This window comes from Molossus molossus, unplaced genomic scaffold (assembly GCF_014108415.1).
Source record: "Molossus molossus isolate mMolMol1 unplaced genomic scaffold, mMolMol1.p scaffold_m16_p_11, whole genome shotgun sequence".
NCBI lineage: Eukaryota > Metazoa > Chordata > Mammalia > Chiroptera > Molossidae > Molossus > Molossus molossus.
In genome coordinates this window covers 73,416,052-73,430,011 of record NW_023425346.1, presented here as the reverse complement: position 1 = coordinate 73,430,011, position 13,960 = coordinate 73,416,052, and the positions used below count along the sequence as shown (strand labels likewise).

Here is a 13,960-nt window from a genome sequence, read left to right as displayed (position 1 = left end):
CGGGCCACGGCGTGTGCTCAGCCTCACGTCGGGGGTGTGTGTGGCTGCGCGAGCGTGTGTGAGTGTGGTAGGGGGAGGGGGCCCTCCGAGCTGCTCCATCCGTCCGTTTTATTAGGGACACATTAATCTATAATCAAATACACCTCATAAAATTTTTATTGAAAGGCATAATATCATTACAAAGGTCTTCCACCTGTTTTAAACAACACGACAAGCTGTGAGAGCGTGTGTGTGGGTATGTATAGGGAGGGGGTGGGTTTGGGTAGGGAGAGAGGCTAAGGAAGAAGAACTCCCCTCTGGCGCCAGGGGGCCGCCTCTGAAGGCCGGCCTGCCTGGGGCCAGCACCGGCCCTTCGTGGCCCTGGCTGATCCCGGCTCTGGCCAAATGCTGGGTGAGCGCAGGACACGCGGCTGGTAGCTCGGAGCCCAGGAGCTGGGGAGGCAGCGTCGGGACGGGACTGAAGACCAAGGGCTGCAAGAGGAGGAGAACAAATAGTCCCCAGCGCCTCCTCCGGCCGCAGGCGGGCGTGTGGTCCTAGTAGTCGCCGGGCTTGCAGAGTTTGGCTGGGCCAAGTCCGGCGCAGGGGCCGGGACGCGCGGGCTCTAATTGCGGCGCTTATGTTGATGATGATTTTTTTTTTTTAATCACAGCGGCCCCCAGTTTAGCGGACTGATTTACTCCCGGTATTGGTAAATATGATCACGTGGGCCGCGCGACCAATGGTGGAGGCTGCAGCCTGCGAACTAGTCGGCGGCTAGGGCGCCGGCGGGGAGCGGCGCCGCGGCGGGCAGTGTAACCTTGGGTGGGAGCGCACGGCGCCTCAAAATGTCCTCCAGTGGCACCCTCAGCAACTACTACGTGGACTCGCTCATAGGCCATGAGGGCGACGAGGTGTTCGCCGCGCGCTTCGGACCGCCCGGGCCCGGCGCGCAGGGCAGGCCCGCAGGTGTGGCCGACAGCCCGGCCGCTGCCGCCGCTGAGTTTGCCTCGTGTAGTTTTGCCCCCAAATCGACCGTGTTCTCAGCCTCGTGGTCCGCGGTGCCCGCCCAGCCCCCGGCGGCGGCGGCGATGAGCGGCCTCTACCACCCGTACGTGCCCCCGCCGCCCCTGGCTGCTGCCGCTTCCGAGCCCGGCCGCTATATGCGCTCCTGGATGGAACCGCTGCCCGGCTTCCCAGGCGGCGCGGGCGGCGGCGGCAGCGGTGGCGGAGGTGACTGTGGCCCCGGCCCTGGTCCCAGTCCCGGCCCCGGCGGCCCACCCAACAGGCGCCACTACGGGATTAAGCCTGAAACCGGAGCGGCCCCGACCCCTGCGGCCGTCGCCACCTCCTCCTCCACTTCCTCGTCTTCCTCCACCAAACAGACTGAGTGCTCTGCGGCCCGAGAGTCCCAGGGGAGCGGCGACCCCGAGTTCTCATGCAACTCGTTCCTACGGGACAAGGCGGCAGCGGCGGCTGGGGGAACCCGGCCCGGGGCAGGGATCAGGGCCGGGGCAGGCGGCTCGTCGGAGCCCTCGGCTTGCAGCGACCACCCGAGCCCAGGCTGCCCGCTAAAGGAGGAGGAGAAGCAGCATCCGCAGCCGCCACCGCAGCAACTTGACCCAAGTAAGTGCAAAAGAAATTGCCCCCTGATTTATTGCTGAAACCTGTAAGGCTCAAATGTGCAAAACTGATAGTTTTACTAACCTATAAAAACGTCTAGCCGCCTACCCTAGCCTCAGCGAGCAACACGCATCCATAAAAAAGCTTCCCATAACCACCTACCCTGGGTGCGCGGTATGTACGGCGACCAGAGCGCGAGCATTAAGGCTTTTTATGATAATTCCCTCAAGTTGTGAAAAGCGACCATCCTTGGTGAAATTAATTTAACGACCTCTCTCCCCCACCTTGTCGTCTCTCCCTACCTCCCCTCCGCTCCCCTTCTCCAAACCCCTCTCTTCATAGACAACCCCGCCGCAAACTGGATTCACGCTCGCTCCACCCGGAAAAAGCGCTGTCCCTACACCAAATACCAGACGCTGGAGCTGGAAAAGGAATTCCTCTTCAACATGTACCTCACCCGGGACCGGCGCTACGAGGTGGCAAGGACTCTAAACCTCACAGAGAGACAAGTCAAAATTTGGTTCCAGAATCGTAGGATGAAAATGAAAAAGATGAGCAAGGAGAAATGCCCCAAAGGAGACTGACTGGGCGAGGCGCTGGCAGGACCGCTCTGCTTTGCAATGGCAGTGGGGTTTTTTCTTTGTGGGTGCTTGATTTCCAGAAACTCTCCAGCGACTCGGACATTTTACCCCGTTTTTAGGTAGAAATGACTGTGTGGTTGGTCTCTGTGAGGTATTTGGGAGACTCTGTATTTGCTCGCTTATGTGTTGGAGAAACCAGGTGGCTTTGGGGTTTTGCCCTGCCCTGCGCCCTCCCTTTCCTGCCCCTGTTGGTTCCTTAGGAAATGCTGTATTTTGTGAGTGCACGTTGGCTTCAACAGCTCTCTCCTTTGTAAATGTCCTCCATGTTTCTGAAAAGTGCTGTAGTTTAGCCCCTCACGCTGCTCAAGCAGGGGCCACAAGCGCCTCACTTCCGAGAATGAAGGCAGTTGACGACAGTGTGGAGGCCCAAGAGGCCCGGCTGGGTAGCCCAACGGTTATGAAAGCCCCCTTTCTTCGGGAAGCCCTTGGGCCCTTGACAGAGACCTGGAAGGAAACCCAAAGAGGAGCCCAGAACCTCCAGTGTGTGTGTGTGTGTGTGGGGGGGTGTATTCTCAGTGCACTAGAGGAGCCACTGTCCCCAGGAGGGCTCGGCTCTCATGAGGGGCCGTGGGTGTAGGCCCTCCCGGTTCCTGCCTGAGGACCAGTTGTAAATGTTACCGCTTCCTACCAATAAATGCTGACCTGATCAAATGGAGCCCAGACACTGGCCCTGAACGCTGTGTGCCTGCTTTCTCTGTCTCTCTGCAAAATGTCACCCTCTCTGGTCTTTTCTCCCATCCCTGGGAGGGAGACACTGCTAAAAATCCGAGGTCCTTCCACTTCAGAGATCTCCCTTATGTGCCTCCCATTCTCCCTTTGTGTGAGTAGACCCAGCCTAGAGCACAGCACCTGGGTGGCTGTTGGCGGCTTGTCCCTCCCCTAGTTTGCTTTCAGTACCTTGGTGAACTCTGTGCTCTGGACCCAGTGTCAGCCTCACATCTGAGCCCAGAGGAGAGGAAGGGCCCCAGAAGCCAGGCACCCTCTCACTGGGGCTTTGGCACACCCTACCCCTTGCCTCAATCTGCTCATGGAGTCCCAGGCATTGACAACACCCCACCCCAACAAACAAGGAAAAGGCCAACTCTGCACTGTGGAGCAACTCCTCCAGCTCCGCAGTGCTGGCTGGCTCCGGGAGGCCTGAACCGGTCAGGCTGTGAGCTCCCACCCCTCCCCATTGGAGCCCCAAAGTGACCTTAGCAGATCAAAATGGTCAAGGCTCTTCCGCAACTACCTCCAACTCCCCTCCCCCTCCCCAACCCAGTTTCTGTGAGCCTTTAGCTCCCAGCTAGGCCCTCTGAGAGCCGCATTCAGAGGCTAAAATGAAGGTCATTGTAAGTGAGGTTTCGGGCCCAGCACAGCTCTTGCAGGCCGTGGAGGCTGCGGCGCCGGGCGGCCCAGGCTGGGCGGAAGGCGGGGGCAATGGCAGGGTGGGGGGGGGGGGGCGGTTCCTGATGAAAGAGGGGACTTGAAGGAAGGCAAAGGGGGGGGTGGGATGCTGGGAGGGAAAGCCAAGGCCCAGATCCGGCAGAAGGTGCTGCGTACCCCCGCCCCTGCGGCTAACTCGATACCTAGGGCTCTTTGAAAACAGGAAGAGCCAAGGTGTCATAAAGCCATCAAGCCGGCGAGACGTCTGGAGGTAATGAGTTTACGACAGGTCCGGCGCTTCGCTTTGAAACCGTCTCATTTTGATGTTTGTGTTTGTAGGAGAAAAGGAAAAATGCAGACAAAAACTGGGTCTTAAAATCTGGACAATAAAATATAAACAAGACTGCGTTGGACCAACAAGGAAGGGGCTTCGGTGCTCCCAGTGAGGTGTGAGCACCTGGGAAATAAAAATGGGAATGTTGGATAGGAAGGAGGAGATGATGTATTTCTGATTTTTAAAATGGTCTGGGTATTAGAATTAGCCTACGGTGGGTGGCTCTTTATAATATTTACTATGGCCGAGGTCTAGCTAGTTCTTTCTTGTTTGTTTTTAAAGCGGCCTTTTATTCGGAGGTGGGGGAGTTAGTGATCTTTGGTCATTTACTCGGCTGAGGGTCTCCCAGCCAAATGGACGTTGGGAAAAAATGAAGTTATGTAAATGCCTTTTAACAAAAATATCTGGCCCTCCACTCCAAACTTTGCAGCAAAAACATTGCTGGCCATTATATATATTTGGTTATAGAAAATATAATAGTTACTGCTGAGTTGGAGGAAAGCGTGTTTGAAAAATGAGAAAAAAAGATTAATTTCGCACAGAACACTAAGCTGACTAAAGTCTTTAAAATTTTTTTTCAAGTGGAATGCTTAGTCAATTAATTTCGTTCTGTGATTTTAAATATAAAATATCATTTATTGTGCATACATGTTCCAGTGAACACAGGCCCAACAGGGACTTTCCAGAGAAACACTCAGAAATCTAGAAAAAAGTTTTCAACTTGATTTCTCCACGCCCCTTACCCATTGCCCAGCGAAATGGACCTGAAACATTAAAATTACAAAATTAAAATAGCAAATATGATTTAATGCTAAGAATAACAGCTTTAAAAGAAAAAAATAAAGTTAACTTCTATATTTTCTTAGTTTTTGAAGTTCTTGGCTTCTCTGGAAAAAAAAATCCTGTTTCAGTTGATATTTAGAAAGCTGGGATTTTTGTTAAATCTAGTCCATCCTATAATTGTGGGTGATTACAATATGAGGACCTACTGTGTCTGGCAAAAGAAGGGTTGGGAGCTTTTGAAAAAGACATTTCGGGAAGCTCTTGGGGGCACAAAAATATATTTGGCACTTAGGAGCCCCTGCTTGCTGCACTAGATTTGTTGACAATCAAAGAGATGAAGCATTATTAGCCTCAGCGATCCAAGTCCGAAACTGAAGAACTAGATTGAAGTTGGTTTGTGTCCAATAAAGAGAAGTTAAGTTCTGTCGGCTCGAGGTGGCATTTGGCCACTAGAGAGCGCCGTTGCTCCACTTTGTGATCTCGTAAAGCTGGCATTACTGTGAAGAAAGGTTTTGATTTAAAATATTTACAATCTTATTTTTAATTCAAAATTAAAATAAATTTAACAAAAAAGAAGCAATGTGCACTATTAAATGCTACAGCCGCTTTGTTAGAGATACATTTTTGGCTTAGTCAGGATTTCAGAAAATTTGGACTATGGAACTGCTGAAACTAAACATTATGGTAAGTTAATGCATTCTATCAAAACAGAAGCCTGTAAAGTCATAGATCTTTATTTACGAAGTTAATCGTGGTCTTTTGCCATTCAAATTATAAACAAATGCTTGAAAGAAAAATTAAGTGTTTTGTCCCAAGAGGGAATGTCGTGTTGTAATGTTTTTTTTTAATTAGGCCAGAAAATGTAGAAATGAATTTTGTAGTATTTGTATTTCTTTTTCACCCTCAGGAATTACAGTTCTAGAAGACGCCTTACAATATTGAGATCTGGGCTCCCTCTTCTTTTTCCCCATTCCATTCCAGACCCACTCTTTTATCCAGTGTTTAAACACGCAAACGCCCGTATGCCAAACAGTGAAATTAAAAAGGCACAATTACAAAGTTAGTTCCAAGGCTTTGTTGAAAATAATACTTTAAAATTAGATATTTGCAAGGATGAAATGCAAATCGTTAACTGTCAGAATCCGTTCGTTCGCCTTAGGATTTAAAGTAGGTTTTACCTGGCGATAATCGACAGAAAACCACCACAAAACAAATCCCTACCCTCCAACAGTCCCACAACAATAGTCTCCTGCACTCTGCTAATTTAAAAACTAAAGTATGCCCTTATCATCTGGAGATTTATTAGTAATCCGTTTACCTTAACCATTTCCAGTCATTTCCTGTAAAAACAACTGAGTCTTAGACATTATCTTGTTATGCCTTTCCATCTCAACCTTATTTTCTCCATTTGCAAAATATGACACTCAGTCCACCGGGACTGACCTCAGGCTCGCACTCAGGCTGGGGCAACCCACAAGGAGAGAGAAGTAGGTGAAATCACTGGCCTGGGGCGCCTTTGCGGGCCACCTGGAGTTTTTAGAGATTTGCATTTGGCGTGAAAACCCGGCGTGGAAGGTTTCAGCATTAGCGGGAGCTTCCTCAATGGGCTCAGGGTTTTCCAGGTTGGTTCCCAAGGCCGGCGGGCCCGGCGCCATTACAACAATGGATTATCCTCCAAAGGAAACGGCTGGGTCACCCAAAGAACCCACGATAAAGGCCGAGAAGGCAAGGGAAAAGTCACTCAACAGAGACCTATCACATTTATTGGACATTAAAACGGGAGTTGAGAGGGGGTTAAAAAAATGTGGGAGAGAGAAGGTGGTTGGTTGGTGGTGTAACTCCAGCTTTAGAGCGACCTTCATATTTGCGATTCACATTGGACTTGCCCAAATGACTCTAGACACTTGTTTTCCTCATCACTCACAAGCTAGGACGAGCGTTCTCTTTCTTTTCTTTGGAAAAATTAGTAACTTTTACAGCTGAGCAGGGCGCCTACTCTAGGCAGTAACTGCACACACTGGGCGGGTGAACTAAAATCATTAGCAGGAGATGGGTGCCGCCTGCAGCTGCCTGGAACCAGCACGATCCCAAGGCCAGCTCGAAGTCACGTTGGGGACGGAGGGGGGCCACACACCGCCTGCCCTGGTCCGCTCCACACAGGGGCTGAGACCCGTGAGCCGCGCGTTCTGCCCTAGGAAATACCAGGCACCCCAGCGTGAGTCCTCCTTCCCGCCTTGGAACATTTCTGTCCGCTTTTTTATTTACTCCCTCAGCAATGCTAATGCCTCCCTCCCCACATTCTTCAGCTTCCCCCCTGCGCCTGGTGCTGACGTCTATCAAGGGTGAAATGATGGAAACTATATTCATGGGCATGATTTCCATTAAATATCAATTAACCTGGGAGCCTCAGCCAGGCGTGCAGTGCGTCAAGGGTAAATGTACATCTCATTTCCACAAGGCCCGCTCGGCTGGAAAAGGAGGGCTTAGATTCTCTTTGATAATACCGTTTTCTTTTGGGGGGAGGGTCACCCTTGTGGTCTTTAATCAAGTTACGTGAATAGGACCTAACCCAAAAAGTCCGGTCCGGTCCGTCTACACAGCTTGCCCATGTTCTTGGGATGCGCCCACGTGTCCAGAGGTGCAAAAGCCACCGCCAACTTCTGCGGGGCTGCTCCGGGGACCGGGGGAGAGAGTCATTTGCTCTGCAGCCTCCTGGGAGTGGCCTCCGTGCCTCCCACCCAAGTGTAAGGTTCTGCTGCACCCCTGCCCCGTTAGCCGCGACCCACATTCCCTGGGCTCCAGGGGCACCGAGAGCCCTTGGCAGTGCTGCTTTATGGTCCCCCTTTAAGGGCGGCGGAGGCATCTCCCCGGGAGCGTGAGGAGTCCCGTCGAGAGCAGTGGTGTCGCCTCGGATCCCTCCGCGCGGTTATCTCGCCTCCATCTCGCTCTCTCTCCGCGCAGTGGCGTGGTGCGAAAATGCCTCGCCGGGGCGCACCGGGGCGGCAGCCTCGGCGGCGGCGGCGGCGGCGAGAGCGGTGGGAGGGGGCCGCGGGGGGGGCGAGGTGAGAGGTGGCGACGGGCAGAGGGTGTTTTTTTTTTCCTTTTCCCTCCAGAGCGGGGGGTTTGTAAATCGAAGCCAAAGAGTGTCCCCGTGGGCCGGGCGCACTTTTTTTCTTGTCCCGGTGCGCAGAGGGCCGCCTGGTGCCTGAGAGGAAACAGTGGAGGCAGCAGGGCAGGTCACCCGGGGCGTCGGCGATTATATTGCGGCCAAGCCGGCGCGCGCAGGGAGAGGCCGGGCGGGCGGCGAGCGCGGGGGCTGGGTGAGGCCCCGCGACCCACAAGGGAGGCGGTGCGAGGCCGAGGCGGCGGGAGCCAGAGCCGGGCATGAGCGCCCAGTAAGCGAGCGCCCGCGGCTGCCGAGCCTCAGAGGCGACGTGCGAGCGGGCGGCAGCAGCAACGTAACCTGGCGGCTCCAGAGGCGCGAGCAGCTGCCCCAGAGGTCCCTGCGGCAGTGCGGCCGCGCTGAGGCGCGCTCCCTGCCTGCTCCGCGCCGCCCGCCCGCTCAGGGCCGCCCTATTTCGGCCCCGGGCCGCCGCCGCCGCCGCCGCCCCGATGAGCTCGTACTTCGTGAACCCGCTGTACTCCAAGTACAAGGCGGCGGCCGCGGCCGCGGCGGGCGAGGCCATCAATCCCACTTACTACGACTGTCACTTCGCGCCTGAGGTCGGCGGCCGCCACGCCGCCGCCCTGCAACTCTATGGCAACAGCGCCGCTGGCTTCCCGCACGCGCCCCCGCAGGCGCACGCGCACCCGCACCCGTCGTCGCCGCCCGCCGGGCCGGGTTGCGGTGGTGGGGGCGGCCTGGGCCCCGGCCAGGACTACTACCACCCCGGCGGGGGCAGCCCGGCCGCAGCCTACCAGGCCGTTCCCCCTCCTCCTCCGCATCCTCCGCCGCCGCCTCCCCCCTGCGGCGGGATTGCCTGTCACGGGGAGCCCGCGAAGTTTTACGGATACGATAACTTACAGAGACAGCCGATTTTTACGACCCAGCAAGAGGCCGAGCTGGTACAATATCCTGACTGTAAATCGTCCAGTGGTAATATTGGCGAGGACCCAGACCACTTAAATCAGAGCTCGTCTCCTTCTCAAATGTTTCCCTGGATGAGACCACAAGGTTGGGATGCATTTTTTTTTTAAGCGGGGAGAGGGGGAGAAATCTGCTTTCCTCTCACGTTCTAGTTTTAAAACCCCTTTCCCTCTCCCTGTCCTTTTCCTTCTTGTGTTGCTACAGTGGCTCTTATTCATAAAGTGATACAGACTTTTTTCCTTAAAGTAGAAACCACGAAAAGATGATGGTGACAGAATAATTGTGAAGATCTCTCTCTCCCCCTCTTCTGCACATCATACATATATCAGAGCTAAAGAGAGTTTCGTATATTTCATCCCTTAGACCCACTCCAGCAACTTCCAGCAACCTGCAGAGACACCATTTAAAAAATATATTTATTTTTCTCTTTTTTTGTTTTAATCAGCAGCTCCTGGTCGACGAAGAGGAAGACAAACCTACAGTCGTTTCCAAACCCTAGAGCTGGAGAAGGAATTCCTTTTTAACCCTTATCTGACCAGAAAGAGAAGAATCGAGGTTTCCCACGCCCTAGCCCTCACAGAGAGACAGGTAAAAATCTGGTTCCAGAACAGGAGAATGAAATGGAAAAAGGAGAATAACAAGGACAAATTCCCAGTTTCCCGACAGGAGGTGAAGGATGGGGAAACTAAAAAGGAAGTCCAAGAGCTGGAGGAAGACAGAACTGAAGGCCCCACGAATTAACTTCTACCTTTAAAAATTTACCACAGACTATTAAAGCTAATGATCAACATATGCTGGTGGGATACCACCTATTTTCTTTGTTGAAAGACTTTACCTGTATTTCAAGCTACCTTCATGCCACTGCTCTTGAGGTTTCTGCGCTTTGAGAGGGATTTGGGTGTTTAAAAAAATTTCTTGTATCAAATAGAAACAGCCCTTGAGCTGTCCTATGTAAGGGTAATTTGATACTGACTTTATAGTGAAATTTTTATAATGGTAGTTTTTAATGTCTGAGCTGGTGATTTGCCTCAACAACATAAACTTCCTAATGACTTAGCACTAAATAATTGAATATAAAATGCTTTATTAATCAAACAAGTGCACTTGAACATTTAAAATCATTTCTTTATGGTGAGTAAATTAAAATAAGTCTATTAATTTTTTAAAAATTATGCTTGCAGAATATTTACTTTATTTTATTTGATTAAAATGTATTATTTATGTATTTTCCTTTCTGCTTTTATAATAATGGTTCAGGTGCCTTTTGTTTACTCTTAAGAGGTTTCTTTATTTTGTAAACGTAGTATCTCTGGGAAGAGTCTGGGCCAAATATTTGAAAAGCACATGTTAACTGAAGAGTGTAATGCGTAGTCTCGGCTCTGCAGTTTCCTTAAACTTGGGGGGAAATGTTGGGCCAGTGACAAAAGTTTCAGGGCAATGTCAAAGTTGACATTTAATAATTTTTTCTATAGTCTATGCAGATATGACAATTTAATAATCTAGAGTGAATGAATACTTGAAAAGCCAATCATAACATTTTTATTCATTAACTTTTCATTTTGGCAAGTCATTTTGTGGAATGCCTTTTCTTTCAAAACTTGCTTTTGTTTTGAGCTGCATTTGGTATCAACTGAAATTGCTAGGTCTCAATGCTGTGGTCACTGCTGTGATTCAGTTTTTTGAGTGGGTGCCATATTTATTTGTACTCCCTTCGCTGTTTGCACACCCATTTTGAGCCAGCTTACTGTGTGCTTCTCAGATGTCGGTTGGTACGTCCTCTGTTGTTCTCCAGAATGGCCTCACCTATTTGAAACAAGCCCTGGGAGCAAATGCAGAAAAATCCGAGTGTAAACAACCGCTCCAGAACGTAGCTAGCTCCTTAATAAAGAAATGAATCTTTTTCTAGAGCTAGTATCTTTGAGCGCCGCAAATAAACCTTTTCCTTAGGAATAATTGCCTGTGCTTACATGAAGGCAGTGTCCCGATAAAGCTATTTGGTTTAAAAAAAAAAAAAACGGTGGGGGTTACATGCCATAAAAATAAATAAATGCGGGAGGGGGGTTGGTCTTTTTCATTCCAGAGAGGGCTGACTAGGCTACCCTAGCTTCATCTTGCTTTAAATAACCTTGCTAAGATACTGTGAAAGCTTTGAACTTCACAAAGGACTCCAGTTGCAGACCCAGTGGGGGATGACCCAGAGCCCTGGTTACACCACAGTTTATTCCGCTGAGCCCGCACTGATGCTGGGGTTTGCACTGTTATTAACAAGATCCATTTTCCATTTGAGGCTGCTCCTGCAGCTGCCATTTTATGAGAAGAGGAGGTGGAAGAGAGAAGAAATTTAAGTAAAATAACATTTCTCCCTGCAAAAGGGAAAGCATCTTTGTCAGGTAGACATTGAAGAGCTCTCTGCTTTTTCTAGATGACTTTATTTTTTAAGAGGTACGTTTTAATTTCCAGAGTGGCATTTCTTGCACAGGTAAGGAAATGGAATCCTATAGTTTTAGGCCTCAATCACCCCTCAGGCTTTGGTGAGCTGTTTGCCTTCCGCTACAAGGACCAGGGAACTGTCACTGATGGGGCCAGAGGCGAAGCACCGCCTGACTATCTTATCCAGGGAAGAGACCATGGCTGTGGCATTCACTGACCTGAGCCAGGAAAGACAATTTTAAGTCATGGGTGTCTTGGGGCTTAAGAAACATTTGTAGGAGAAGAGACAGCTGCAAACGTGCATGCCGGATTTGGAAACATTTTGCTCTGTGTGCTGCCTGAGACTGCTGTTGGCTGATAAAGAGCAAGGATGCCAAGCGCCTGAGAGCGTGACTAGGGAACAGCCTGTGTGTGTGGTGGGGGTGGTGGTAAGCTGGCCAGAGACTGGTACTGGCTAAACTCCAGCTGCCTTCCATTTAAGAGACTCCCCTATTAGCAAAATTTGCTTTCTCTCACTCAGGAATACTACCCAAATACCACTTTTAGAACCACTGATTTGGGTAAGATTCTATCAGGTGGGTAACCTGGTGCGTGGATGGATGTGGAAATAAAGAAGGGGAGTAAAAATGTCCTTATTTCCTCTGCATTCTGTGCTGCTCTGGAAGTGCTGTACCTTCTGGCCCCATCGTCTCCCTAACCGCATGGTAAAAGCATAGCTCATGTACAGAAAAAGACTTGCAGTTACTGGTGTATTTGAGAATATTTATACATATACAGATTCGATCATTTTTTGTATATATTTGGTGGATTGAAATATATATATATATAATTGCACATGTGCAGAAAGTGTTGGAAATAAATGTCAGTATGTATGTTTCATTTGTAGCTAAGAAAACCATAGATTTGTCTCCAAATAAAGAACTTGGGGAATTAAACATCACACACACTCACCACCTTTTTTCTTACAGTGGCTAGAAACCGCCCATCATGGTATTTCACGCAGACAGACTCCCAGTGACGTGTGGAAGATGCTCTTCTAATTGGCTAAAATCTGTTAATACCCATGGGTTTGGGTTTTGGCAACTGAACAAACATTTTTGCTGCAGAAATTTGCATAAACCTTCCTCGAACCCTTTGCAAACCCAGGCGACTGCTTCTTTTCCCTGACTGCTTAGGGAATCTGCTTAAAGAGGTCTGTAAACCGTTTAGAGAAAAATAGGACACTCTAATGTTAACATAAAATGAAAGAACCAAGCCTTCTAAGTGATTTAGGTTCTTTGTTTGCAAGAAACAGAAACAAACAAAAGAGTGTGGGTCTCAATGGTTCCTAGAGAAAAAGTCAGTTCAGAGATTGCCATTTTGTGATGTTCCACAAAGCCCAGTATATCTCTTATCCCTGCACTAGGGGAAAAAGTGCAAATATGGCTGCCTTTTCAGTGCATAGTCTTTTCCCAGCCCTTCTTCCCCAAGCTGAAAAGGAGGGTCGTAAAGCTGTTTTTGAGTAGAGGGGGTAAAGAAAATTGACAGTTGAGATTATCAGAAAATTTAAGAAGTAAACAATCTGTTCAGTTCCACATGAACACACCAGCGGAAAGTGTTCTAGCTTAGGAGGGCCCAACAACTTGCCCTCTTTTCTTGTATAATCAAAAACATTATTTTATTCTTCAATGGAGAATGTATTGCTATTTTACATCCGAGCTTGTGTCCTGTGCTTCTCCAGTGTTTTCTGAATCCTTGGGAATCTGGTGGTGGACAGGGGAAGAGAGAGAACATTTTAAAGGACCCTGGCTGCTGTTATGATTCCCTCCACAAACCAAAGACTTTTTCTAGGAAGAATATGACTTTTGCTGACAGGTGGCAACAGAAATCCTTTAATCAGCAACACCCAAGGTCATCGGAACTTTTTCAAGAAATACAAATGGTCTGCTCCAGAGGGTGCTGTGCACTTCCTGCTTAGGTGCACATCCACTTAGGTACTTACTGGGTGTGAGGATGTTAATAGCAGAGAACTTACACGTAGTCATCCAATGCAAATATTTACACATATATTACTAGAAGTCCAAATACAGTGTCTTGAAAGGATGAGGGGAAGGAGTTACCTCTTTCAGGCAGATTCTGAAGCCTGGATGGTCATGCCCATGCATTAATAATGAGGGGAATGCTAGAACTAGCCTAGGACGTTTACTTTCGGCTGAGATTCACTGAAGCGGCTCCTATCAGAAGTGCAAAGGGAATGCTATTCCTGCTTTTGAAGAAAAAATACGTTTTTTCAAGGCTGAAACTGGTGAGTCACTCTTTTTCCTGAATAAATGAAGCCTCTCTCCAATACTGTATTGAGCAGGCTTTTCAATGGACAAACATTTGGGGTGTGAGGGAAGAGGAGAGGAACTAGAATTCCATAGAAATTAGAACTGCACTTAGAGGAGACTTATGCAAGAGGTTTCAGTGAGGATCCAGAAAGATTGCTTCTCCTCTAACCCAGAACTGACCCGGAAGGTGTTTCTGCTGAGATAAAGGCCAGGCAATGGAGCTCAAACTGTTATTTTGGAGTTGACAAGTATCTAAAACCATCTCCAGTCTTTCAGCTGGTTGGTGACGCTCCTACTGCAGAAACCCCAAGAAATGGGATGAACCCCAGTTTATGTTGGAGAGGGGTTAGGGAGGAGAGTGCGATTTTTGGCCTGCAGATCCCAGGCTTTCTGCGCAAGATCCCTGGCGCT

The 13,960-nt window shown here is 49.6% G+C and overlaps 2 protein-coding genes across 4 annotated transcripts; both read left to right on the top strand.

Annotated features, from left to right (window-relative positions):
* Window positions 1–795: 795 nt before the first annotated feature.
* On the top strand, window positions 796–2,211 carry HOXD9 (homeobox D9). Its single transcript, XM_036254891.1, has 2 exons — window positions 796–1,603; window positions 1,943–2,211. Exons 1-2 carry the CDS (start codon window positions 826–828, stop codon window positions 2,182–2,184), a joined length of 1,020 nt encoding a protein of 339 aa, XP_036110784.1. The 5' UTR covers window positions 796–825; the 3' UTR covers window positions 2,185–2,211.
* Window positions 2,212–7,834: 5,623 nt separating this feature from the next.
* HOXD8 (homeobox D8) lies at window positions 7,835–10,311 on the top strand. Of its 3 annotated transcripts, XM_036254806.1 has the most exons (3): window positions 7,864–8,157; window positions 8,290–8,897; window positions 9,259–10,311. In XM_036254806.1, the coding sequence occupies exons 2-3, from the start codon at window positions 8,336–8,338 to the stop codon at window positions 9,549–9,551; spliced, it is 855 nt and encodes a 284-aa protein (XP_036110699.1). In that variant the 5' UTR covers window positions 7,864–8,157; window positions 8,290–8,335; the 3' UTR covers window positions 9,552–10,311. The 3 variants fall into 3 exon arrangements, with proteins under 3 accessions (XP_036110700.1, XP_036110699.1, XP_036110698.1); XM_036254807.1 differs by having other exon boundaries at window positions 7,835–8,897; window positions 9,259–9,968; XM_036254805.1 differs by lacking the exon at window positions 7,864–8,157 and having other exon boundaries at window positions 8,336–8,897; window positions 9,256–9,551.
* Window positions 10,312–13,960: the final 3,649 nt, after the last annotated feature.

Bases quoted from the DNA above. Each gene is read 5' to 3' on its own strand.
- HOXD9 (XM_036254891.1), top strand. From the start codon at position 826: ATGTCCTCCAGTGGCACCCTCAGCAACTACTACGTGGACTCGCTCATA. The intron at 1,604-1,942 runs GTAAGTGCAAAA...CTCTCTTCATAG, and splicing joins ACCGCAGCAACTTGACCCAA to ACAACCCCGCCGCAAACTGG.
- HOXD8 (XM_036254805.1), top strand. From the start codon at position 8,336: ATGAGCTCGTACTTCGTGAACCCGCTGTACTCCAAGTACAAGGCGGCG. The intron at 8,898-9,255 runs GTTGGGATGCAT...TGTTTTAATCAG, and splicing joins TCCCTGGATGAGACCACAAG to CAGCTCCTGGTCGACGAAGA.